The 24448-nt window shown below is 45.4% G+C and overlaps 6 protein-coding genes across 6 annotated transcripts in view; 2 read left to right on the top strand and 4 right to left on the bottom strand.

The window, feature by feature from the left end:
* Positions 1-643: 643 nt before the first annotated feature.
* LOC128712058 (alpha-N-acetylgalactosaminidase) lies at positions 644-2415 on the bottom strand. The gene is made up of 7 exons (XM_053806953.1): positions 2065-2415; positions 1822-1996; positions 1632-1726; positions 1372-1533; positions 1097-1309; positions 851-1012; positions 644-775 (listed from the first exon to the last, which is right to left on the bottom strand). Exons 1-7 carry the CDS (start codon positions 2413-2415, stop codon positions 644-646), a joined length of 1290 nt encoding a protein of 429 aa, XP_053662928.1.
* Positions 2416-4800: 2385 nt separating this feature from the next.
* Positions 4801-10693, top strand: LOC128715441 (V-type proton ATPase subunit C). Its single transcript, XM_053810338.1, has 8 exons — positions 4801-4932; positions 5020-5173; positions 9438-9624; positions 9701-9805; positions 9883-10138; positions 10223-10320; positions 10386-10521; positions 10598-10693. The coding sequence occupies exons 1-8, from the start codon at positions 4801-4803 to the stop codon at positions 10691-10693; spliced, it is 1164 nt and encodes a 387-aa protein (XP_053666313.1).
* A 2344-nt stretch (positions 10694-13037) lies between these two features.
* Positions 13038-14219, bottom strand: LOC128714094 (queuosine salvage protein). Its single transcript, XM_053808970.1, has one exon. It carries the CDS (start codon positions 14217-14219, stop codon positions 13038-13040), a length of 1182 nt encoding a protein of 393 aa, XP_053664945.1.
* A 262-nt stretch (positions 14220-14481) lies between these two features.
* LOC128715024 (uncharacterized) lies at positions 14482-15324 on the bottom strand. The gene is made up of 3 exons (XM_053809904.1): positions 15300-15324; positions 14750-15222; positions 14482-14682 (listed from the first exon to the last, which is right to left on the bottom strand). Exons 1-3 carry the CDS (start codon positions 15322-15324, stop codon positions 14482-14484), a joined length of 699 nt encoding a protein of 232 aa, XP_053665879.1.
* Positions 15325-16007: 683 nt separating this feature from the next.
* On the top strand, positions 16008-16498 carry LOC128714191 (uncharacterized). The gene is made up of 3 exons (XM_053809066.1): positions 16008-16139; positions 16212-16349; positions 16418-16498. Exons 1-3 carry the CDS (start codon positions 16008-16010, stop codon positions 16496-16498), a joined length of 351 nt encoding a protein of 116 aa, XP_053665041.1.
* Positions 16499-17519: 1021 nt separating this feature from the next.
* LOC128713478 (uncharacterized) overlaps positions 17520-24448 on the bottom strand; it is a 32363-nt gene continuing 25434 nt past the window's right edge. The window contains 7 exon segments of the mRNA XM_053808338.1: positions 17520-17727; positions 18027-18253; positions 18787-18801; positions 19160-20077; positions 22339-22453; positions 22525-22807; positions 22882-24360. Of these exon segments, the coding sequence (XP_053664313.1) occupies positions 17520-17727; positions 18027-18253; positions 18787-18801; positions 19160-20077; positions 22339-22453; positions 22525-22807; positions 22882-24360 (3245 nt within the window).

The raw sequence follows: 24448 nt of genomic DNA on the forward strand, positions 1-24448 counted from the left end.
TTTTCCCCGCACCCTTACGGAACGGATCAGCAAAGGGGGATCGAATGCGGGAACACCACGTAAGAGCGGATGTAGCTTCTTCTCTTCGTTTTCTCGCGTGATGCAACGAACCGAGCGGACTTTCCTTGCTTCCTACGAAATCACAATCCTCCCATGCGCACCCGTTATACAGGCGCACGCAGCGCAAGACCTAATTTATGCAGTTTTTGTGCGGTTTGAGGTACGCGGTAGCGTTCCTGCTCTGGCAACCGACGAACATTGGGCGAAGGAAAATGTAAGCGAAGGTACGTGAAGCATATACTAGTTCGCTACGGTGGGTCAACGAACGAACGGAAAGGAATACGGGCGGGCATTCTTCAACTGACCTTGGCATCTCAGCAGGTTAACGGAAGACGGGAAGTTTCACAGCGTGTCAGCGGCAGCTGGAGAACGGGACTGGTGGAGGGTGAGAGAAAAAGGGAAAACACACCACCCACCCACCCCAAACCGGAAATATGTGGGCAGCAAGTATTGTACGCTTTCAATAACGATTATTGCGCGTTAGACTTTATTCTACACGTGGCTTACACCGAGTCGAGTCCGCTTCTGGTTCTGACACGTTCAGTCTTCCTTCCCTACACCGCCTTACTCCGCACACCGGACACTAGAAGCTGATAAAATCCGTTCCATACTGTGGTACGAAGCGGTACAAGTTGGCACCGGATGGGTTGACCCGCGTCTCAAATGTGGTGCCGGCGCGTACAAGAAACGGAACCGCCTTTGGTTCGAAAAGATCCTACGAAATAGATACGGTAGGTAGAAAGCCAAAATCTAACCACCGTCCGCTGGAGATGATTTCCATCACACTTACGTAAACTTTGTATCCCTTGATGTTGGTGCTGTTGCTTAGACCAACGTCTTCCCGCAGCTTCACGCTCACGGTGTACGGTGCACCGTCGGCCCGGCGTGAAACAAATGCAATTGCTTGCGTCAGCTCATGGCCCACCCGGGGCAGTATGGATCGTTTCCAGATCTGCGTGTGGAAGATACCGACGTGTACAGTGGCCGGGATGAGAGATTGTTTTGTGTCTCCTTCCGCGCACGGTATCGCGCTTACCTCTATCTTGTTGATCGTCTTGACAAGTCGTCCCTGAATACCCAACGGATCCTGGTTAACCTTAATGATGGCCCTGTTAAGCAGTAGCTCCTTAACCTCCGGAGTCACCTTGGCCAGATCGTTCGATATGAGAAACGGGGCAGCGAGCACCGTCCAAACGGCCAGCTGGGATTTGCTCTGATCGTAGCTTAACCCATAGTTTCCAAGAATCAGCTGTCGAGAAGGCGATCAGTGGTGAAAAATGTAACCTCCAGCAGAAGGAACCCCTCCCTTACCGTATCAGGATCATTCCAATGCCCCGGTCCGGAATGTGGGACGATTCTGTTCTGATGGTCGGAAAAGTATTTCGTAATCTCCACCACCGACTGGTGCGAATCCTCAATGTCCCCCCAGTTACGCCACATGTTGCACGTTTCCTTCAGCTGCTCGTAATCCGGCTAAAGTGAAAGATCACCAATTTATTGCCCTGGTTGCAAAGCAAGGGAAAAAAAAACCCCCGCTGGAGGCGGCATTGAAATTCAATAGCTTCACTTACGATGATGCCATTATACTCCTGATAGGCGGGCCACGAGCAGGAGTACAATATTGGACGGCCGGTTTCGTTCATAAATGCACCAAACTTGATGTAATCTGGCCCGTGTAACGAAACAGACGCACGATGCGCAATTTAATACAGTGCTAGGGTGAAAGTAAACCGTTTGCTTTGCTTCGCTTCGCACTCTTACCATCCACCATCAGCTCCACGTCAGCGTAACAACCATCAATCTTGATGAAGTCTACGTCCCAATCGGCAAACGTTTGTGCATCCAGCTTGAAGTAGCCCATCATGCCGGGATAGCCGGCGCACGTTTTTGTGCCAATGTCTTGATAGATACCAAACTTTAGCCCTCGTGCGTGGATCTAGAAAGACGCACACTTTATCTTCGGAACCGGGAGTTAGGTTGGGCAGCGGTAGTGCGTTGTCTTACATAGTCAGCTAGGTGTTTGATGCCGTTGGGGAATCGCTCCTTGTTCGGTTGCAGCACACCGTCCTCATCTCGCTCGTCTGCCATCCAGCAGTCATCGATGTTGACGTACTCGTAACCAGCATCCCGATAGCCTTCGGACACCATCAGATCAGCCATTCTCTTAAACAGCTGCTCGCTGATACACTCATCCGGGTACTTTTTGCAATCCGTTATACACCGATACCGCTCCCAACTCATCCATCCCATCGGTGGTTTTCGTGCCAGTCCATTGTCCAGCCCGTGAACTACTACTGCCGTACAACAAACCAGGATCACTCCTGCTAAAGCTGCACAGATCTTCACTGGTAACATTTTGTCCAACCAATAGCCCACACTGTGTCAACGCTTTCCTAACAGACGACTAGCATTCCCAGTTCTTGGGGAGCATCATTTTATAACAAGAACTAATGCGACCTACCCTTTAATCTGACCCATTAAGATAGGTTTGTCGGTTTTATCAATGCATGTACAACGTGTATTGACTCCTCGGGTACTCGAAACCATAAAATGCCTAGCAGGACACTTCGGAACAACGACCCCCCTCCAAGCGTTGAGTATTTTGATGACCCAAATTTCGTGAGTGCACCATTCTAGTTGGCCGATCGGATTGGTACGCGGTTGGTCAACAAGTACCTGCCGCCCGTGCCAAACAGAATTTCTTAACAAATTTAAGATTTATTGCGAGCCTATTGCTTGAAGAATGATAAGAGGCTTACGGCCGAACGGTGTCATGCGTATATGATCGTGATTAAATGAGCATCTTGATTCTATGAAAAATCGGGATAAGCTGTGAGTTACATTGCTCTTTAATGCTCTTTCGATACGTTTTTTTTAACGCGATTGACGATGAGCATTTCAAGGCCAAATTATTGAAAGTAATGAACCTGTTTAGTTGGAGTCAAACTGTGCCGAGGCGTTGTAAACTCCATTAGCAGAAACGATCATCTTAATTGCTACCTTTATCAACAAGTTCAACATCAACAGATGAATTAGTGAGCTAAAGCATGGCAAATGTAATGCGATCCTAATTGAACATTAATTGACTTCAGCAGGAATGTTTTGAGGTGATTAATTTTGCAGATATTTTTTTTTTATTACAAGAGAACAAGAAGCATTCTTCTGTTTGACCGTATCTTTCACGTTTTTTATTTAGGTTTTAAATGCCTCAAATCTTTCAAAGCTAACTGATATAAATTAATGCGATCGATATAATTGCGAGATCCCAATGTTAAATGCCGGCAAGTGTTAATTACACCAATTTTATTTAGAAAGAGTAAAAAGCTTATTTTTATTTATAGAAGAGGCACCCTGTATTCCTGGAAAACATAAACAAATCATAAAGAAAAACCACAAGCTAGCAATATTTTCAAGCAACTCGTTTTGAGGTGCGTTTGAATCAAAACAGACCCGAATGAAATGGCATGCGGGCCAGTTTTCGCTTCGCGCAAGCGAGACAGCAACCCTTTGACAGCTCCGAACGATTTCCACCACCAACACTCGTGCAAAATACGTCGTTGTGTAGCGAAACGTCGCAGAAAACTCTCCCACACAAGCGCACCGCTCCGAAAGCAATCACGTGAATATTGTAATGGTGGAGAAGAGAAGATCTGCTGCCGTTGGTGTTCTTGCCTGAGAGCTGCCTGCGTTCGAAAGGATTTCCCCGTGTCCGTGTGCTGTCCGGATTTGTTGCCATCGTTCACCGCCGTTCCGTGGAACATCAGGATCTGTTCGGTTGCATTCCGGGACCATCTCGACCGCGTACACACAGATCACCAGTTCCGTAGTTGAACAGTTTGCCTAGAAAAGGGTGAGTCTTTTGCTTTACCGACGAAAACGGTGACGGTCCCTTGAATGGTCCTCGCAGTGGACGGACTATTTTCCCGCTCACCCCGCGTTGGAAAACTCCCGTCCCGTGTGGTGGTGAAATTTGTTTTAGCTGTTACCGACGATTGGTTTTAGAGCACGGAGCGTGAATATTGATTCCAGAAAGGCGTAACGAAAATCGATAATGTTTGTTCGTGCCCCGCACGACGCGCTGGATGTCCTGTGGAAAGTGATGGAAACCGCTGGTGTGGAGAGGGTGCAGTGGCAGGATAAAACAAACATCGGTTCCTGTCTATAGCGAGCGTGCTGGAAAACACGTAAAATATTGTGCATTGAAGGTTTTGAGCAACCTGAGCCAGGAAAAAGGTAGATGTCATGTGACTTATCAGTTCAAAACAGCTGACCATTTTTTCGCTTCGCAAGCACACTATCTCGCTTACACGAGCGGTCGTCGGTATGGTCCATCTCTCTCGCTCGCTGCCGAGTTGCATGGGTTCCCCCATAAGCAGCATAACTGGTAAATAAGTGAAGGCGCAGAACCATTGCATAAGTGACGGGGAAATGATCTACCACAGCCAGAAAAAGCCACCAACGGATATCCTGAAAACTGCAACAGCACCATCATGATTGTCAGTGGTATCGATTTTCGTGTCATCGGTTCAAAACAAATCAATCTACCCCGTGTGTAACACAGCGGACACATGCGAATGTCAAGGGAACCGAGGAGGCTCCGTAACGAACAAGTGAATTAAATATTAAACAATAGTCATAAAGGACCGATTAGGCTCTGGCTGTGTTGAGCTCGGCGACATCCAGTTTACTAATCGATCATTGCTTTTCCCTGCAGGTGCTGCCCCCGATAGAATGTCCACAATGACGGAATACTGGTTAATATCTGCACCGGGTGACAAGACCTGCCAGCAGACCTGGGAAACGATGAACAATGTTACCAGCAAGCAGAACAATCTGTGTGAAAACTTTAAGTTTCATATTCCGGACCTTAAGGTATGAACATGGGTGACACCTTGCAGGGAATCTTCTACAGTAGTTGAGCACACCATTCATGCGGTTTATTCTTTTTATCTATTGTAGGTGGGAACCCTCGATCAGCTGGTCGGACTGTCCGACGATTTGGGCAAGCTGGATGGCTACGTAGAGCAGACAACGCGCAAGATTGCCGCCTATCTAGGCGACGTGCTGGAAGATCAGCGCGACAAGTTGTACGAGAACTTGCAGGCCAACAACAGTGAGTAAAAGCTAGAAAGTGGTGTTTGTTTATTATTATTTGAAGTGTGGATGTATTTTCCTTTCCTCGCAAAGGAATTACCCTTGCAGACGCATAAGTAAATGCATAATTTGTTTTTCCATAATGCTGATCACAATGAGGTATCGCGCAGATCGCGCAGAGTACAGAGTGCGCAAACAAAAATTAATCAACCCTATCAATTGTCGTTCGAAACTATTCAATAGCAGGAGTGGCTGCCATTAGCGTTAGTCTCTTCTGCGGTAGTAGCTAGTTTTGTGGGATGTTTTTCTTTTGCTTTGGGATCCTCACTAGGAAAAGAATACTCGAATGCGACTTCATATTGAGGCAATAAGCGCAGCTTCTTTTAAACACTTGCCAAATGAGTTAGTTCTACAATGATCTGTTGATTTTGATGAATATTGTTTCGATCGTTAAAATATTGTTGTACTTTGGTTCTGTTACATCGGTTCTTTTGTTCCCTATCCTCGCCCCTTACCAATTACACCTTATGCCCTTCCAATCTGAACCTATATTTTAACCAATTCATTCAACACCCTCTGCACACAACCGTACACTTAACCGCTCTGTGTTATGCCCGTTTGCTATCCGCGTGTGCATTACGATGCGGAAATAACACAAAAAAGGCCCGGACTCATCGGATGATGAATCCGGTCCGGCAACACCGGCGTTGGATGATAATAAACGCTTAGCACTATTGAGTGATGAAGCCGGTGGGCAACCATGTGACCAAGACCATCGGCCACGAACTCGTTCCTCCAGCCATAGCCACAACGAGGGTGGCACAACGACGGCAAGTTCCTCGCGCCATGGTAGTATGACGAATTCTTCCTCATCGGCCTGTTCGGTGGAGCGGCATCACGGGACATTGGTAACCAGCGGTGGTGAGCCCGGGCTGGTGTGTACCTGTCCGATACCGTCGACTCCAACAACACCGACCACACCGCCAACGGTGGTGTGCCAAGTGTACGATTACGATACGATTTACACGGTGGCTTGTGGTGACGCTAGCTGTACTTATCGCGCTAGCAGTAAGGATGGCCACCACAGAGCAATAAAGCCACCTCGTTCCCCGAGAAGTTCGAATACGAGCAACAAAAGTCGTAAGGGTAGCAGCAGCAGCGGTAGTCACGGTCACCTGACGGTAACCGGTAGACCACCTGACGAATGTGGACACAGCGCACCCGAGACGGACCATGACGAGCAGGAAGAGTCCGGATTCGAGTGGCGCTGGTTTCATCGACGCAAGCATTCACAGACAAAGTCCAGGTACTGACCGTCACGGTCCCAGCGCACTACTGAGCAGCTAGGCCGGTCATCATCCTGTATGTTGGATGTTGTTGATGATGAAGAATGTGATCGTTTTGTTAAACAATCATCACATACACATCATGTGTTGTTCTTGTCATTGTTTCTGTTGTTTGTTCGTTGATGTTTCACTAGCGATCATTCGGTTCGATACATCATATACGCCGCTGGTGGACAGATTCATTCGATTGGTATAGGCTGGTCTAAAACAAAGTTCATGTTTCATTTCCATATCATGCAGTGTCATCCCTAGTCCATCCATAAATGGGCTGTCGTAGCGCACAGAATATGAACTTAAGGGTGCCAATAGAGCACCGTTCATCATTATGCTTAAATCGAACATATGTGGGAGGTTGTATGTATGTTCCTTACGCTCATCAATGTATGTAACTCATCATCTGAAAAAGAATCATCAACCGAATTGGACAGCACCGTTGATGTGTGTTTGTATTTTTCTGTCTCTGTATGTCCCTTAAATGTTACATCTTGCATACGTCCCATTTGATGCCAGTTGTTCTTTTGCTGTATCACTGAATGTATATAGTTTGTCATTTGGAACCGTTCTGAAGGAACGTGGCCCACTTGTCGCCATCGAAATGAACACGCATTTGTAGTAAATGTTTGCTGTCATTTTTTACGTGTGAATATGGTGATCGTCATGATGATCGGTATATTTAAAACACATTTATTTGAGTTCTTCCACTCTATGCATTGAATTAGAGGCGAATGTATCCTTTGGCGAATGTGTAAACTGTACCAAACATTCCGTTCTCGTTCGCACCACACCACTCCGGCGGTGTTTAACGGACCGGTAGGAGTCGCTCGTCAAGCCATCTATTCGGCGGCCACAGCCCTGGGCGAACATCCGGGATCGGTTTGCGCACCTCAGCCGTCAGCAGTAGTTGCTGTGGAGGTAGAGCGACCACCGGCAGACATGACCGTGCTTCAAGTCCCGAACAGGACGCTGTATGGGAGGTTTACGGCGGCGGTGGTATGCTGGATCCTTCCTCTACCGGCGGTGTTGCTGCTCCGTCTGGGACGACCTTCACGTCCACGGTGGCACGGAATGGGTTACGTCAGGGAAAGGCGACTGCAAAAAAGCTGCCACAACCAACGTCGGTTTCGGCGGTCATCAATCCAGGTCAGGCTTACCTGGTTCCCATGAATGTTGCGATCAATTTTCTTCTTCTTATTTTTTTAAATGCATACTTTCCCAATACACAAAATACACTCTTCTATTTCTCTTTTTCTCACTTCCACTAGCTGGTCTGCTGTACTATGTTATGTTTGTTTAATTGAAAAAAAACTGCATACTTCAGGTCGTTTGTTTTCTGTTGTCTATCCTTTAAATAGTCGTTAGTCTTTGTGTTGCCCACCGCTGATCACCTGTGCTGCTGATTCACTGTGAACACTTACCCGGATAGAGAAGGCTTTCCTTCCTGCACAACCTGTTCGGCTCCCCATATACTAATTGTTTGTTGGGTTCCATAATTATTGCACAACCCACCCTTGCCCCGTGTTGTTGTGTTCTGGTGCCTAAACACTATTTTAATCTATACTCTATGCTCTGTTTGCTACTCTTTCTGTATCACACAATGTATCTCTATCTTATTTCTTTTAATCTGTTTTCCAGTCCTTGTTTGTTTCAGGATCATCGCCATGTTTGCTGCAAGCTGTTTAAGCGCTCTTATGTTTTGCGTGTCCTTTCTTCTTTTCCAGTGCAAGCGTGCTAATTGCATACACAGGTCATACACACTAGCCCCAACCCATACCACTTCCCTCGTATCATCCTCGGAAAGTGCACTCCGTCTGTCCAAACCATCATGTCCTGCCGTTGAGTTTTATTATTTTTCAAATGTCTCGTTAAAGTTATTTGCACCATTTGCAGCGTCCTGTTATCCTAGTAGTTTTCTATTTTTATTATCAGTTGCATTATATCAGGTACGATACTAAGTTCTCGATGGCGTCTAAGATAGTGCGCTCAGATTGTTATTCTGACGGGGTATTCCGATTTGAATAATTCAAGTTATAACCCCTCGGCTAAGTCAACAGTATTAATCGTGTTATAGTTACCTCTAGCTATATTTTGCTTGGAATCTAACTTTGATAGTATCTGTCTTTGGAACTGGCTCCGCCGAACTTAGTAGCGCACTTAATATTTCCGCACGCTTTCCTACCAATAATCACCATGCGTAATTCCCTTCCTTCTGTAACGTTCAAGCCCAAGTTTAATGCGAAATGTTTCACCTCCCAGTTAAAGATTTCGTTTACGTTTCTCTGTACATTGTACTTTTAGCTAGAAATGTGATTGGAAAGGAAAAGAAAAGCAAAACTTATGCAAGCATTTACATTTCGTTACCGTTGTTAGTGTAGCGGTTGAAGTTGTGAACACAATTGAAGGATATGATTAAATTTTGATTGTGCGTAAAAGTGGTGTTTCTACCGTGGAGCGAGTTTAGTGACAAATGATCAAATTTATACAATTATTATAACATAACATGTAAGAGACATATTTTAGATATTCTACTCGTGTAAGCCATGGTTGTCCCTCGCTTTGATGATGTGTTTACCCTTAAATTCTGCCGCTTTGTTTTGCTGTACATTTTATTTGTAGTGTGAAGCATTATAGTAAGCGAACAATATAAAGCGTATATTTATATTTCTTTTGCATACCGATTACTCTGTATGGTGCATACACATTTTCAACAGCACACGCGCGTCATGTATCTTGTACCTCTTCTTTACTTTGTGTACATGTGTACTATTTAGGCTTCGTTTCGTTTTTGCAGGATTGGTTCATACATTATTTTCGATATTTTCCGAAGCACCGACACAGTTTTTTTTATGTTTATTGGCATTTTTTTCTGTTGGCGCAGTACTAATAAATTCGTGTTTCTTTGTGTTTTCTTCCCCATTCTGTGCACTTGTTCAATCTTAGATGACTTGGCTTTGTACATCACCCGTTTCCAGTGGGATTTGGCCAAGTATCCGACGAAGCAATCGCTGCGTAACATTGCGGACATTATCTCCAAACAAGTCGGACAAATCGATGCTGATCTGAAGACGAAATCGGCCGCGTATAACAACCTGAAGGGCAACCTTCAGAATTTGGAGAAAAAGCAAACGTATGTACGGATGAGGATAGCGGTGTGATTGGAAAGTGTTTTTTTGAAAATTTATACCGTACTTTTTCCCCCACAGTGGCAGTTTGTTGACGCGTAATTTGGCGGATCTGGTAAAGAAGGAACACTTCATTCTGGATTCGGAATACTTGACCACGTTGCTCGTTATTGTCCCGAAGTACGTGTACGGCGACATCGCTCAAAAAGCGAGAACTTTTGGTTTCTAATAATTTAATTTGCCTTTTTTGTACCTCTTGAAAGGGCCAACATGGGTGATTGGAATGCACACTATGAAAAGATCACGGACATGATCGTGCCCCGTTCGTCGCAGACGATCACACAGGACGCAGACTATGCACTCTGCACGGTGACGCTATTCAAGAAGGTCGTGGACGAATTTAAGCTGCACGCCCGTGAACGTAAGTTTGTCGTGCGTGAGTTTGTTTACAATGAGGAAGAGTTGGCCGCAGGCAAGAACGAAATCACGAAGCTGGTTACGGATAAGAAGAAGCAATTCGTAAGTAGTATGAGTAAGCGTTTGATGGAAATGTTGAATCAGCAAATGTTAACGTTGCATATTTTCTTTATTGATCTTTCTTAGGGTCCACTGGTTAGATGGTTGAAGGTCAACTTTAGCGAGTGCTTCTGTGCCTGGGTGCACGTTAAGGCACTGCGTGTGTTCGTCGAATCGGTACTGAGGTACGAAGTTATACAATCAGTATTTTAAATACATCGGGTATTAATTATGGTACCTCTTTTCCCAGATACGGACTGCCAGTCAATTTCCAAGCCATCCTGATCCACCCGAACAAGAAGAGCACAAAGCGTCTGCGCGATGTACTTCAACAGCTGTACAGTCATCTCGATGGCTCGGCGGGCTCTTCCGGTGGAAATGCGGATGTAAGTGTTTCAGATTGTGTATTGTGTTTTAACGATTACTCGCAACACAACATAATATTGGTTACTTTTTTTGCAGAACGTCGATATTCCTGGACTCGGTTTCGGACAATCCGAATACTTCCCGTACGTGTACTATAAGCTTAACATCGATATGGTCGAAACGAAGGTTTAAACACAGTGGGAATGTATCTGAGGGTAGAACATTTGTCCGTTCTTTTTTTTCATCCTACCTAATCGTGTTTCCTTTTTCTCCCTTTTGCACCCGTCTATGCCGTCGTCATAGTGTTTTATGTTTTTTTTTCTTTTTTATTCGTTCTTAGTCTCGTTATCTTGTATGATGTTATGCAACTGTTGTTAAGCAATTTATCATAGTCCCTCTGTTACGCACAAACTATTTGTTTTTATTTTCGTTCTTGAGGAACAAAGCAACATCCCTTACTTCGCCTCTGCAAATCGATTTCACGTTTTTGTTCCCTCGTTTGTCGAAATTGATCCGTTTATGTTGATTATTTTATTGATGAGTTTTATTGATTATTGCTTAATGGGCAACAGAACATGAAGCCTACTTGTGTAGTGCGTATCGTTCATGTATGTGCTCGTCTTGTTTCGAACTATTGTATTATCCTTTTTCCCCCGATTCGGCCGTCGTGTTTATTAGCTGTATGTAAACCGAGCATAGTTAAGCAATGTTACAAACAAAACGATCAAAATGAATGTTGTAAGATCGCACTACGAAAGCGTTCGTATCAGGTGCTTTGACCGTGTATTAACAAGCGCTCGGTACCCGACTAAATAGGCAAGAAAGATACAACTAAACATCCCAAACGTTGGCTGGTTTGGCGTATGGAACGGTAAGGAACACGCACACCCAAACCAACACCTTTTGTTTACCGTTCCCAGTTACGATAGCGTTGCGTGCGAGGATACAATCGAAAGCGAAAGCTTCCTCAAGTTCAGCGATTTGACTAGCATATGATCAAAGTATTATCTCGTGTCACAATCAATTTGCCAACTGTCATCGAGCAAATCAATAATAGTATGGTGCCGTGGTGTTAAATGCAAATTAAATCGTTTCTTTTACGTATGTCGTTGTTGCACCCAGTTACACGTTCGTGAATGTGTACATACTGTCACATTGGTGCTGCATTGAATTGGAGTTCAAGCACTATTGACCATCGCCATTGCGAGTGCATTGAATAGATCGTTTCATTCTCCATTATTACCAATCATTGCAAAAAGTCCACTCACAAGTCCCTCACACACGATTGGCGGTGGAAAAGCAGACAGAACAATAATCGCAGTTGATGCTTACCGTAAGGAAGCCATCATTGTGAACCGAAATCCTCCCGTCATTAGTACTGGCCGATACGAATAGGAGTTTGGAGATGGTGAGGATTGTGTTGCAAAAATCTTGTTACTTGAATGTGCAAATTCTATAAACTATTCCATAAGTGAAGCCCGCCTGGAGAAGAACCCTTATTCCAAATGAGTATCATAATTAAAATCGAGTGTAAAGACGCTTGCATAGTAGCTATGGTAAACTATCTTTAGATGCCAGAGAAATCGAGACAGTTGAGCAAATCTATGCCGATTGGATTACACTGCAAGCAAGATAGTCTTTTGTTATCGTATATTATATTTCGTGTAAATAAAACGTAGTTCCAGGTGAAAAGATGTAGACTGTAAAACAAAACGGAACCCAACAGTCCAATGGAAAAGCGCATAATAATGGAACAGTTACAAAATCAATAATAATGATGAGTGGCGATGATGATGATGATAGGAACATTCCAAGCGAAACAAACGAATTATTACTTTTTTCACGGTGTTAAAAACAGACTGAATGATATTGGAAGTATTGAGAATGAATAGCCTTTCCGAAGATTACACAAATTCACAATTGAATGCTGTGGATCGATCTACTTATTGTGATGGTGAGTATACCTATTGAAACACGTAAAACCAACTGACCATTTTACTTGATCTGTATATTGATGATACTAACACATGGGACATTAAAGCCATGACAATGATGTACAACGAAAATGCATTCAGGTTAGTAGAACAATTTAAATGTTAAGCCGTTGTGATAAAAGTTGAAGGAGTTTTCCTACAAACGGGCGACCTCGAACACATTTGCCTTAGGGACTGCTTTAAGTTTGGTCATCATTGTTTTTCAGGATTTTAATGCTCGGGCCTTATAATCTCGCCAACCGTTGATGACATCATGAGAAAGACACCGAACAACAAAATTCCTTTATACGATTTAGCTGTTCTTGTAGCGAGAGAAGACATGGTACGACAGACTAAAAACGTTTGATTATAAGATTCACCCCTAAATTCGTCCCAAATCTAGCTGATGCCAATTAACTTATGCTAACCAATTTATGATCTTGTATGTAGCCAATTTTTATTTTTAGCTGCCAATTGAATGATTTTCGAGTAACACACAATGAACTGGACAAACGTAATTGGGTAATCCAATCTTACCAATGGTGTTTGTTTGTCCGGTTGGTTTAGTAGTACACGCTGATGGTCTTATGAAACGGGATGTACTCCAGCTCAGACGCATGCTTTCGACGATAGTCCCACAGGAAATGATCCAACAAAATCGCATTAACGCACTTCGGATCAATATCAGGATAACTCGTGATCAGTTTCTGTCGTACCATCGCTTTCAATTGTTCCACCACGTGGATAGAAGCACCACGAATTTCTATTTCCTCGCGAGATCCATATTCCAACAGTGTGTCCTCCTTCAGCAATGCCATCAATTCATCGCTGTAAGTTAACGTTCCGAAGTGTACTAGCACCTGTGGTACCCGATAGTCAGCAAACATCGTGATCGCATCGATATCTTCGAACCGACCCAATCCTTCTCCCCGGAAACAGGACCACACATCGCCAACCAAGATTTGAGCCCGCTTGTAGAACGATACACGTGTCTCCAGCGGTGATGCACCATCTTCACCGCCATGCTTCAGTACGGCTTCGTCCCGGAAGCAGGGAAAGTCTTCCACAATGCGCTGCAGCAGCTTAACCGCTGACCCATCACAGGTACGAACACAGTTTTCAAATTTGCCCTCATACCGTTCGAGCAGCACCTCGCCAACCTCGTGCAAACAGTTCACTCTCGATTGTAACAGTGGTGCTTTCGTTCCTTCCGTGTCGGACCGCAGAATTGATTCCAGCTGCTCGACCGTAATTTTCGAATAGAAGGACGGATTGGTAATGTCGATTCCTTCGCGCATTGCCCGGTTAATAGCGGCACACAGTGCAAAGTAACCCGTCTCGCCATCCACTTTCCATTTCGTTGCATCCGCTCCCGGTGTCCAGAAGCAAAAGTTAAGCGTATCGATCAGAAAAATCCAATTGACCGCATGCGGATCCTTTGCCGTCGGATGATGATGGTGTTGGGAAAAGTTTTCAATGTTAATTTCCTTCTCCTTAATGCCTCGGATGACTCGGTCCGCCAGCTTGTCGATGGCTTCGTCATGTACGCTTATGTACCGAGCGTTCTTTACGATCAGCTTGCCGGAATCAGCAGGAAACAGTTGTGGAGCCATAGTGGACTTAGTGCGTCTGCAGGGTTTACTTTTCACACCGAAGTAGAAAGCACGTGTTGCGTATGATTGCGATAATGCGCGTGGTAAGTGTTGCCGGCTTAGCAAGACTGAAAAGCGCGCGCTTTGCTGCATCCAGCTGATGTTTATGTTTTCCCAAATATTGATTTGATTTATTTGACATTAGATATAGGGTTGTTTATATCTATGGATTTAGATATGATGCTGGGATACGACAACGACGAGTTTTTACAGAGGTAGCATATTGATAACGATTCCATAGGTTTCAACAAATTTCTACAATTGCAAAAACTATCAATTAATTATTCACTTGAAGACGTTTTTGTTAACGACAAATCAAATACTTTATTCACTGCATATCAGCGAACTGCTGTATCTATTCCAAGCCTAACTTTTGCTTTATGATGAACTGTGGCAACCGTTTACCCTTCCAAAAGCGTGGTAACGGCACATCGTTGGCCTGTTTTAGCTTACTGGCCACATACGCTTCGGCGGAAAATTTTTCCGCCTCTTTTATTTGACCTATCAGTTCTGCTTGGAACAGTTTCTCCTTTTTCAATTCTCGTCTTTGTCGCAGCTGAAACAGGGGATGAGGTTGTTAGAAGCCGAGCGGATTGTACCTTCTATTACTTCACAATACTCACCTTTAACCATTCGAACTTCATCCGCTTGCGAAGCTTTTTCAGCTTATGCTTGCGCATTTTACGCCTACGGATGACGATTAACCGAGCTGCTTGTTTGCCATGTTCGTCCTTCGCGGTCGTATCGGTGGGTAGTTCTAGTGACGGTATTACCGCGAGGTTATCACCGATCGGTTCTTGCAAACCGGGACGCTGCACGGGAGTTTCGATAATGCGTGACACAATCGGAATGTCGATAATTTCTTTCAACGGGATCAGAGGATTCCTTCGTATGCTATTGCCAATCTCGAACCTTCCTACCGAAGAACGCAATTGAATTGGACGAATCGGAAGCAGTTCGTCCACTTGTTTTCCATTTGCGATAGGCCGAGGTTTTGCACTGTTCGTACTTTTCAGGGCAACAGCCGGCAAAACCACATTTGACGATGGTTCGTTCAGTGCGATGCGGCTAAAACTGCGTGCAAGCGACGCGACTCCTGCAAGGTGTGGAATGTGTGAAACACAGGACAACATACCAAAGAATCAATCGGTGTAGGGTGTTAGCCGTACTTACCGTAAATATGCCGGTGATGGAACATTTTTCCGCGACCATCAACAAATTTCGCTACCGAACCAGCACACGATTATACAATGTTTTGATTTTCCATACGGCGGCGGCTGTCAAACTGTCAACCCACTGGGTACAGTGTGGGTAATTATGTTATAACAGGTTTACAATAAATATTGCAATACGAAAAAGAAAACATTAAAAATAAAACATAATAAACCAATAAGGTAAGAAAAGCTGAATAACATAAACCCTGGCGGAAATTTTGTTAAAGATACGAAGTTGATAAATTTAAAAAAAACTCTTTAATCAAAACATATCCAACTGTTCAATTCTAATGTGCGTACGTGACAATTGGTCAGGGTTGCGTTCAGAGCGGGGATTTTAAATTTTGAAGATATAAAACGTGATCATTTTCCCTCAGTATGGCGCCTCCATCGCTTTGCATCTGTATTTTTCTTGTGGGACGTTAATTGTTTATTGCTTTCAGCTTTCTTTTATTTGTTAAATCAAAACCATTTTGTGCTGTGAGTTGGAAAAGCAATCCATTTCCATTTTGTGCGCATGTGCGGAGAAACGAAACGTTTTGTTGTTGTTCACTTCGCGTGATAGGAAGTAAACAAATATCTGCCATACAGAAGCTGTTGAATCTGGGGCGGATTCGTAGTTTTATCCACTCATACGTTGTAAGAATCAGGAGCATATCGTTCCAAAATGTTAAATTCTGCCTCGGTACACTTTTTCCTATTGTCCATCATAACAATCGCCATGACAGTATGGGCTGCTGACGTTGATAAGGTAGTGTTTCAGTTTCCCGAGTATGATTTTAAGGAAACGAGCAAAAATGTAAGTACGGGACGGTATCGATTTCGACATGGACGCCGGTTCTAGTTGATGCGTTTTCCGATCCACATGCAGGAGCTTACGTTTCGCGAGTACGAATCAGCCTGCGATCAAAGCAACCGATGCACGGAGTTTGATGGAATCGAGCGGACTCGGTGCGTGCGGGAATGTATTTCGCCGTCGTGTTACCAGGAAATATATAAATTTGATGAGGTAAGGGAATAAGTGATTGGCAAAACGGAAGTCCCCAATTGATGGGAATGTTTTTATTATAATTTTAGCTCGAGGAAGGTGAAATCGACGTACGACTGAACTCATTCCGTGCCTGTTTTATGCAACGTCTCAATCGCAACCGTGGCTGAAACACGTTGCTGTGTACGCTTTACTTCAGTAGTATTTGAGTATTCCTCATGGCCTGTTTACTATTCAGTATTGATATTATAGTACGAGCAGTGTGGTCCGTTCCTATCCATTCCTAGGCCGCTACGCGAATCAATCAATTTTTGCAAATAAATAGACCACTTTATTAACACATTCGGATAGTTTATTTTTAATCAAGTGCTGTATTGGTTTGAGGTTTTTTTTAAATGCTTTATTTTCCATCAAATCCATAAATTCATCTTTATTCGCTAAGATGAGAATGAACCACTTGTGAAAACAGAAAGCTCACTGTTCTTGCAATGGTAAATGCAGGAAAGAAAGGAACGTTAAAAGAAGGAAGAAGAAAAAAAAACTACAAACTCATTAACAGTGCATGAACATAACAAAATGGTAATGAAATGAAATGCTTAAACCAAAGGTGAAAAAATGTAACAAAAAAAAATAAATGATGATTTTAAAAGATGCATCGCAGATGGATCACTGTACAACCAACCAATGAAGTGTTTCAAACGCAGCCAATAATAAATTAATTCTTTACGTGTGCCTGTGTGTGTGTGTGTGTGTGTGTGGGTATGTTTTTCCTTCATTCCTACATCCCCGTATGCGTAAGGCTGTTCCTTGCACAAAGCACGATGGATAGAACTTACTGGGTCTTGAATATTGTCGCCACTGGCGAGAGGAAACAAGATGGCCCCGAATCACACACATTACATCCGAATGCATTTCATGTAAATCTAGCCCTGGAATACATCCTACCGAAGCGTTGAGCGATGATGGATGAGTTGTGTATGGTTTGTTTGTGTACATGAAAAACTACATGGCTAAATGAATTTCCACACACTGGGGGTGGCCCGCTAGGCGACTGGTTTTTAAAATGGCACAACGACTCCCTCACTATCTCCATCTCGTTTTTTTCCACTCGTGGAGAAATGATATCGGGTGAGTTCCTCTTCCAACCGGTGAGGATATTCCGAAGTCCGGGGATGTCCACAGGGGGTACGATTACGATTTGCTCTTGAGGCTTTCGAAAAACTCTATGCTATTCTTCAGATGGCCTGGAAGTAGTACGGGACTGCCGGGACGTTCCGGTGACGTATGGCCATCGTCACCATAACCCTCACTGGTCACCTCACCATTGATATCACCGTCCCCTGTCGGCGACGGTTCCTCCTGTTGGCCCACCTTATGGTCGTCTGTTACGTTGTTGGCCCTGTAGTATCCGCGCGCGTGTGTGTGTATGTTGTGTATGTGTGGTAGTATGTAGAATTTAAAAAAAAGAACATATCGTCTCAATTAACTAAACATCCATCGCTGTAATATCGAACACATGACTACTAACTGCAGCTACCATTTGTCTACTACTAAGCTACCGTTCAACGTACATGCAATTATCACTAGTTTGACTACTAAACTACGAACTAGAACAAAAACAAAAACATTAACAAAACAACAAACAACTACTGGCGAAAGTGTGCCCCACCGGAGCAGCCCATCCGATCGACCACGTACTTATGCTCACGGATCTGTTTGGACAGACTGCGCGCCGTTATGCTGTGGCCGGGTGCCATCGGGTAGTACGTCGACTGCCGGTACGCCTCCAGATTGAGCTTCCGTATCTCGCGTATTTCATCCCGCACCGCAATACTGCTCGTGCTGCTGTACTGACGCTGGCCCTTCGCATCGACGCTCGGCATCCCTTCCTCGTTCAGCACATCGGACGACTGGCGGATAAAGTCCTGATGGAGTTGGCGATAAACCAGGAAAGTGAAAGCAAATTGAGATCAATATACCGGCTTTGAGCACTATGGAGATTACTTGGGAATGAAGGAAAGATAGTAGATGAGCTTTTGATTGAGTGATATAAACACACACACCGATGCGCTTTTGGGGTAGAAAGGAAGAAACATTGCTCATGACTGTTCAGTGTAGATGCGAACAGGAATAGAACTGTTACTGTTAGCTACCGTTTGTGTGTAATTGTATCCTGCATGGTTGTATTGTAGTAGTTTTGAGTGTAAACGAGTTGTTTGTAAGTGAGGAACAATATTATATACATGACAGTGTTCTTATAATGAATTTCTAATCTTCTTCGTCATGGAGTTATGATTTTGAACAGGTTTTTTTTTTAATTGTATTATGTTACAAATGTGTTCAGTAGTTGGGTGTTATGTGATCATTAATAAAACACACAATCACACTTATATACACATGCACAAAGGAAGGTGAACGATCGTAAGGGGATGTTCACATTTCGCACACTGTACATTACCTTTCTAAGCTTGACCTTAACGCCACCATCATTATCATCATCATCATCATCATCATCATCATCATGGCCATCATCATAAGTAAAATAAAAACCATAAATAAAAATAAAGCAAAAGATTCCGAAGAAAGAAAAAGAGAGAAAATGTCAACAAAATCCCCGGGCTCGTGCTTTCACTACTATTTAAATCACACACGCGCGCGTGCACACTAAGGCACCGTCTGCAACTAACGGCTGGGAAAGTAAACATCAACATCTCTTTTTAAATATTAACCTAAAAAAGCCTAAAGTACAGCTCCAAAACACAAATACTAGATAAAAACTTTAGCTTCACACAGCCCCACACACCCACACACACCGATTCCCCAATACCTACCCTTGGTTTGTACAGTGGCTTGGGAGGCAACGTCGAGACATCGCTCGTACTTCCACTGTAGCATTTGGCCAGTTCCTTCACCGAGGGCAACACATCGATCACGTCCTTCTCGATGATCGCAAACTCGCTCCCGGTGACCGTTCGCGTGGCGGGAAAGTCAATGTGAAGCGATGAGTGCATTGAAGGCAGTACGTGCGTAGTGCCCTGCTCACATCCTTTGGCCGTATCACTCACCAAACTGTTGGTGCTACCGGTAAAGCTAAGCTTGCGTTTCGGTGCGAAGAACTTGATCGTTTCCGGTGAGAGTGGTTTCACCGGGAAGGGCGAACGGCGTGCATGGGTACGATCGTCCGCCCGATCGCCGGTGGATAGCTGAGACTTTAGGGCAGATACGGTGCTACCTGCTGGCACTGCGTGACTAGCATTCGCCGACTTTACCGGACTCGGTGATGATTGAGGTAGTATTTGGAGGATGGTATCGGGCACTGGTTCCGGTTCCGTTCGGTTCGCACGTACGACCTTCGCCTCACCGGTGGTCAGGTCGTAGATGCGCGTTACGTCCGAATCTTCACTGTACGTAAGGCTGTCCAGTTCTGGACGGGCGGTTGATGAGGTTGGCGAGTTGACGGAGCTCAGTTCAGACGAGAGGCTTATCATCGAACCGTTCGGTTCCGGCTCCAGGGGAACGAGATAGATCTCACGCGCGGGCGTACTCAGGTAGCTCACCTTGGTACCCTGCTTAAGGATCGGATCATCGGCCGTTACCTGTATGGGACGGGCGGCGAAGATATCTTCCACCTTCGGATCTCGCTGTTTGCCGAAGCTGTTCGAACGGTACAGGGAGTTACCGGATGGGTCCGGGGAGAGCTTTTGGTGCACCGCTACACCATCATCGACATTGCGGCCAAGCAGAAGGGACTGTGGAAATAAGAACAGTGGTATTAGTATTCTGTGTTCCAAGAGATGTCGGAATTCTACGAAAGACCCTATTAGCACACTGGAGTAAAATGCATTTATTTCTGGTTTGATTAGCAGCAGTATTGGATTAGTTTTGAATCGACTCGTTTACACCATGTACAGAGTAGTAGATAATCTCCAGCAGATACAATGATTGGTTATGTTATGTGTATGTGTGTTACGCACATCGGACGAAGTTTTACACCAGATCCGCACGAAGCCGATCGTGAGAAGCAGTATCGAGGAATCGCCATCTACGTCCAAAACATTGGTTTTCTTCCCATGCCCTTACTTTTCCACAATTCCTTGATACGTACGTGCTTCCTTGAAATAAATTGTTTCGTTAGTAGCTAGTACATCTTACGGACGCGTTGTTAAAGCGCTGTATTCTGAGGATTACAGTGGATGAGAGGTATGTATGCATGTATGAGAGCAAGTTCACCGGTTGTCGTCCCATTGCCATTATGTCCCAAGTGTTCGTTTACGGCCATGTTGGATGGTAGTTTGCTAGAGATGATGGATGAAATTGTTTGCCCACCATTTAGTGTCGTTACGGACAAAACGATCCCAATGGATGATGGTAAATGATCGATGAGGAGGTCGATGAGTCGTCACGCTATTTAGCCACTACTAACATTAATCCCATTTCGGGCGGGGATGCCTTACATAACATAGAATACGTCCCATTTCCAGCTATTGTAAATCCCTTCTCCCTAACCTCGTCCTATCGGTTTTAGTGTACTACTCCGGATGAGTGTGGTTTAGCTAAGCGACCGTTTCGAACCCCTGAACCAACTGGTAACACCTGATCCGCGGTACGTAGTACATTATGTGAGCACGAGTAACTTACCCTCTGGGTAATAGTGGGAGAATAAATGGGAACGAATCGGATCGATAAAGCACGGTCTGAAATGGAATCCTTCCTGAACGTCTGATCTTCTGCCATAGTTTCAGTGTGTCAGTGGCATGCTGTCGTGTTAGTGTAGGCCTACGTGAGTGGCTCTTGAGAGTCTTTTGGGCACTGAAATTAGAAAACTCTCCCACCACAATCACGACACAGACGCATAACAAACTGATGGGACAACAACTCTTCCAACACTGGCAAATCAACCAACCACAGCAAACGAACAGGACGACGACAACAATAACGGGCAGTTGGAGGGATTGGACAACGATGATGGACACATGCACTAAACCTCAGCTCCACTTACTTCCTAGAATATACGCTGGTAGGACATTTAACAGTAACAATCTATCATGTTTTCGTGTATTTGTGCTGTTGTACGATGTAGAACTTAGCTAAGCATCTATCATTGCTATGCGGGGGGGTATGTAATCTCTAACGAGGGATCGCTAAAATCAGTAACCTGTATTCTATTACTAAAACCTACTATGGATCCGTTTGGTTGTTGTGTTAAATTATTCTCGATTATCATTAAAACAAAGCAGTATTTGCGCTGTCCGCACACGATCTCCACGTGGTTTTGGACAAAATATAGGTAAATGTTTTCCTTGGCACACATCACTACAAATCACCTACTGGGGGCGACCACTTCCGGTTCCACCCACAACATTCCCACACAGTTCCCGCCCCTGTGCAATCATTTGCTTAACGTCGATCGGTAGCTATCTGTCCGTCGGACGACGGGAAAGGTAGAAAACTGTTCGATCCGGCTCTTTACACTAGCGCTGCGCCGTAACGTGCAGAGATCGGTGAAAACCGTCTCAACGACCGGTCCCGAACTAGTCCGGGACGTTTCATGTGTACCTGGCGCACCGACGACACGCCGACAGGACGATGATTTGCGCGGTACGGTATTAGTGGCAGGCCGTTCGACACCGGTCCCATCCGGACCGGGCGAAGACTGTTCGTCGAAGATTGGATTCAGCACGAACTGGCGGGTGGTTGCGTGCCGGGCACGGAAACTGTCCCGCTTGTAGTCGCTGTGTAGCGTTTCCTGCTCGAACTGTGCTATAATGTGTGCGGGAATGTCAACCGCCGTGTCGCTACCGGCCGCGGACGGCGTTTTGGTTTGATAGCCTAAATCAACGGATGCGGCCCGGTGTAGGGTCGACGACCCGCTGTGGGACAGATCGTTCTGGGGTAGGCTGCGGATGGATCGTATGGAAGATGATCGACCGACGGCAGCCGGTGCATTGTTCAGGAACCGATCCATGATGTAGGAGTCGGTCGGTAGCGTGTAATAGGTTTGGTGACTCACTTTCTCATCGTCGGTACTGTGCGATTGCTGCTGTTGGACACCCAGCGTTTGCATGACCGGTGCACCGCCCGCACGAAGACGCTCGGGATCGTTGATGTAGTATTCCCGACCGATCCTAGAAACAGACACAGACACATCCGGATGCATTGAAGCGGTGTGATTGGCCAACTTCCAAACCGAACTTACTTTTTCTTTTCCGCTAACGCTCCACCCGTAACGGATTGTAACGAACGATCATTTTCTGTGCCAGAGTCCGTGGGCTCTTTGGGTGGATTCTCGTCGTCAATTAGTACCCCGGTGTCTCCCGTTGCCGGAGCTGCTTCCTTCCGCACTAACCGATCGATCTCGATCATGCTAGTAGGTCGACTCTTTTCGGACAGTCGACGCTGCAGTGCATCCGGCGAGTAGGGATTGTTGGCGATCGGTTTAGCGTTACGCCATTTCATATGCTCCCGCTCAGCAATCGATCCTAGAATGAAAATAGATCATCTCAACACTGCTGGACGAATAATTTGTGCGCATTAACCCCGGGGGAAAACTTACCCGGTATCAACGTGTCCGTCACATCCAGGGACGCTTCTTGATCTTTCGCATCGTTGTGGCCTGTCCGACCATCACCTGCTCCGTTGGTGGTGCCCTGTTGCTGGTCGGGTACTTTTTGTGCTGCAACGATCGAACAAGCGTCAGCGACAGTGTCCAGTGCGTGCGGTTCCTCCAGATCGGTGTCCGGAGAAGCTTCGCATACAATACTTTGATTGCTATTCGAGGGGTTAGTGTCAATGCTAGGTGACGATGCCTGTTCCGTGAGGTTAGTTGACATGCAATTGTTAATGGTGGCGGTGGAGGTGGTGAAGGTGGTGTTGGTAGAGAAAGAAGTAAATGGCGATGAGAGGGAGGGAAGCTCTGTGTCACTGAAGGGCATGCTGGTGTCCTCGATTTTGGACTCCGACCGGGACTCGATCGATTCCTCCGTGTGTGTGGACGGATCCTCGCCCGAGGGATCCTCGTTTTCGGCCGTTACCGTCGTGGATGGTTGCTCGGTGGATGGTGTGTGCAGCACAGTAACCATCGGTGGCGGTGGTTCCGGCGAAGACACACGCAACGCTTGTGGTGATTCTGCCGACTCGATGGTACACTCCGGAAGGGGGACCGTTTCTTCATCCATTGCAATGGCCTCCTGTACGTACTCTATGTTCTTCAAACTGTCACTATATTCAGCCATCTGTAAACCTGCTATTTCGATGGGACTAGGAAAGGACTCGTCCAAATCAACCAGAGGCACATCGCGGATTGCATGATCCTTACACGGGCGAACTTCCGTTTGTGCTGGATCATTTATGGCAATCTGCAGCTCCTCGTGAAATGCGGCCAGAGCATCGAGTTCCTCGGGCGATTCTACCATTTCCCACTCCGGATCCGGTTCGGGATCCGGATAGGGTGGAAGTGGCTCATCCGATAACTCAACCGCAGGGTGGTTCAGAATATTCTTCAGTTCCTCACAGTACGCACGCATCTGCTCCGTAACGGCCACAATACCTGGTGGTCCCTCCGGACTGGGTGCATTATTGTCGAACGTTACCAGGTCTGGTTGAAGCGTTATTCGAGTTGGTGTGTCTTCCTCTGTACACTCAAATGGATCTTGCTTGACGGGAACGGATGGCTGGTCCAGTGCCATTAGCTGCTCGGCAAACTCTAGCTGATCGTGATTGCTCACGTAATGTGCCGCTGGTGGAGTTTCTCGTATTTGAAGCAGCTCAGGTGATGTTTCTATCGTCGTTCGATCGGGATAGGTTTCTTCCATCAACGAACAGAACTCATCGTCCAGTCCCGTGAGCAGACTGGCATCGGTAGCCGGTTCGTACGCGTCAAACGATTCCAACCCATTGAACGATTCTGCCAATGGAAGACTGTTATTGGTTGCTTCCGATAACGTTCCATACTCGCAATCATCATCCGGTTCCGTTTGCATACTGTTCGCTGGAAGCAGTGGCGATTGTTTCACTTCCGTCGGTAGAGAACACTCTTCCGCAATGACTTCCAGCGTAGTCTCAATCGATTCCACAGTTGGCAATGGGTCCGTTTCAATCTCGTCCTGCAACATGGCCGGCGG

The sequence above is a fragment of the Anopheles marshallii genome, chromosome 3 (assembly GCF_943734725.1).
Source record: "Anopheles marshallii chromosome 3, idAnoMarsDA_429_01, whole genome shotgun sequence".
Taxonomy (NCBI): domain Eukaryota; kingdom Metazoa; phylum Arthropoda; class Insecta; order Diptera; family Culicidae; genus Anopheles; species Anopheles marshallii.

Coding starts and splice junctions, on each gene's coding strand:
- LOC128712058 (XM_053806953.1), bottom strand. CDS start 2,415: ATGTTACCAGTGAAGATCTGTGCAGCTTTAGCAGGAGTGATCCTGGTT. Junction 1,534..1,631: donor AGGAGTATAATGGCATCATC/GTAAGTGAAGCT, acceptor CTTTCACTTTAG/CCGGATTACGAGCAGCTGAA. Junction 1,310..1,371: donor ATTGGAATGATCCTGATACG/GTAAGGGAGGGG, acceptor CCTTCTCGACAG/CTGATTCTTGGAAACTATGG.
- LOC128715441 (XM_053810338.1), top strand. CDS start 4,801: ATGACGGAATACTGGTTAATATCTGCACCGGGTGACAAGACCTGCCAG. Junction 9,806..9,882: donor GTTATTGTCCCGAAGTACGT/GTACGGCGACAT, acceptor ACCTCTTGAAAG/GGCCAACATGGGTGATTGGA. Junction 10,321..10,385: donor TTCGTCGAATCGGTACTGAG/GTACGAAGTTAT, acceptor CTCTTTTCCCAG/ATACGGACTGCCAGTCAATT.
- LOC128714094 (XM_053808970.1), bottom strand. CDS start 14,219: ATGCAGCAAAGCGCGCGCTTTTCAGTCTTGCTAAGCCGGCAACACTTA.
- LOC128715024 (XM_053809904.1), bottom strand. CDS start 15,324: ATGTTCCATCACCGGCATATTTACG. Junction 15,223..15,299: donor CCATCACCGGCATATTTACG/GTAAGTACGGCT, acceptor CACACCTTGCAG/GAGTCGCGTCGCTTGCACGC. Junction 14,683..14,749: donor TGAAGTTCGAATGGTTAAAG/GTGAGTATTGTG, acceptor CCCCTGTTTCAG/CTGCGACAAAGACGAGAATT.
- LOC128714191 (XM_053809066.1), top strand. CDS start 16,008: ATGTTAAATTCTGCCTCGGTACACTTTTTCCTATTGTCCATCATAACA. Junction 16,140..16,211: donor TTAAGGAAACGAGCAAAAAT/GTAAGTACGGGA, acceptor ATCCACATGCAG/GAGCTTACGTTTCGCGAGTA. Junction 16,350..16,417: donor AAATATATAAATTTGATGAG/GTAAGGGAATAA, acceptor TTATAATTTTAG/CTCGAGGAAGGTGAAATCGA.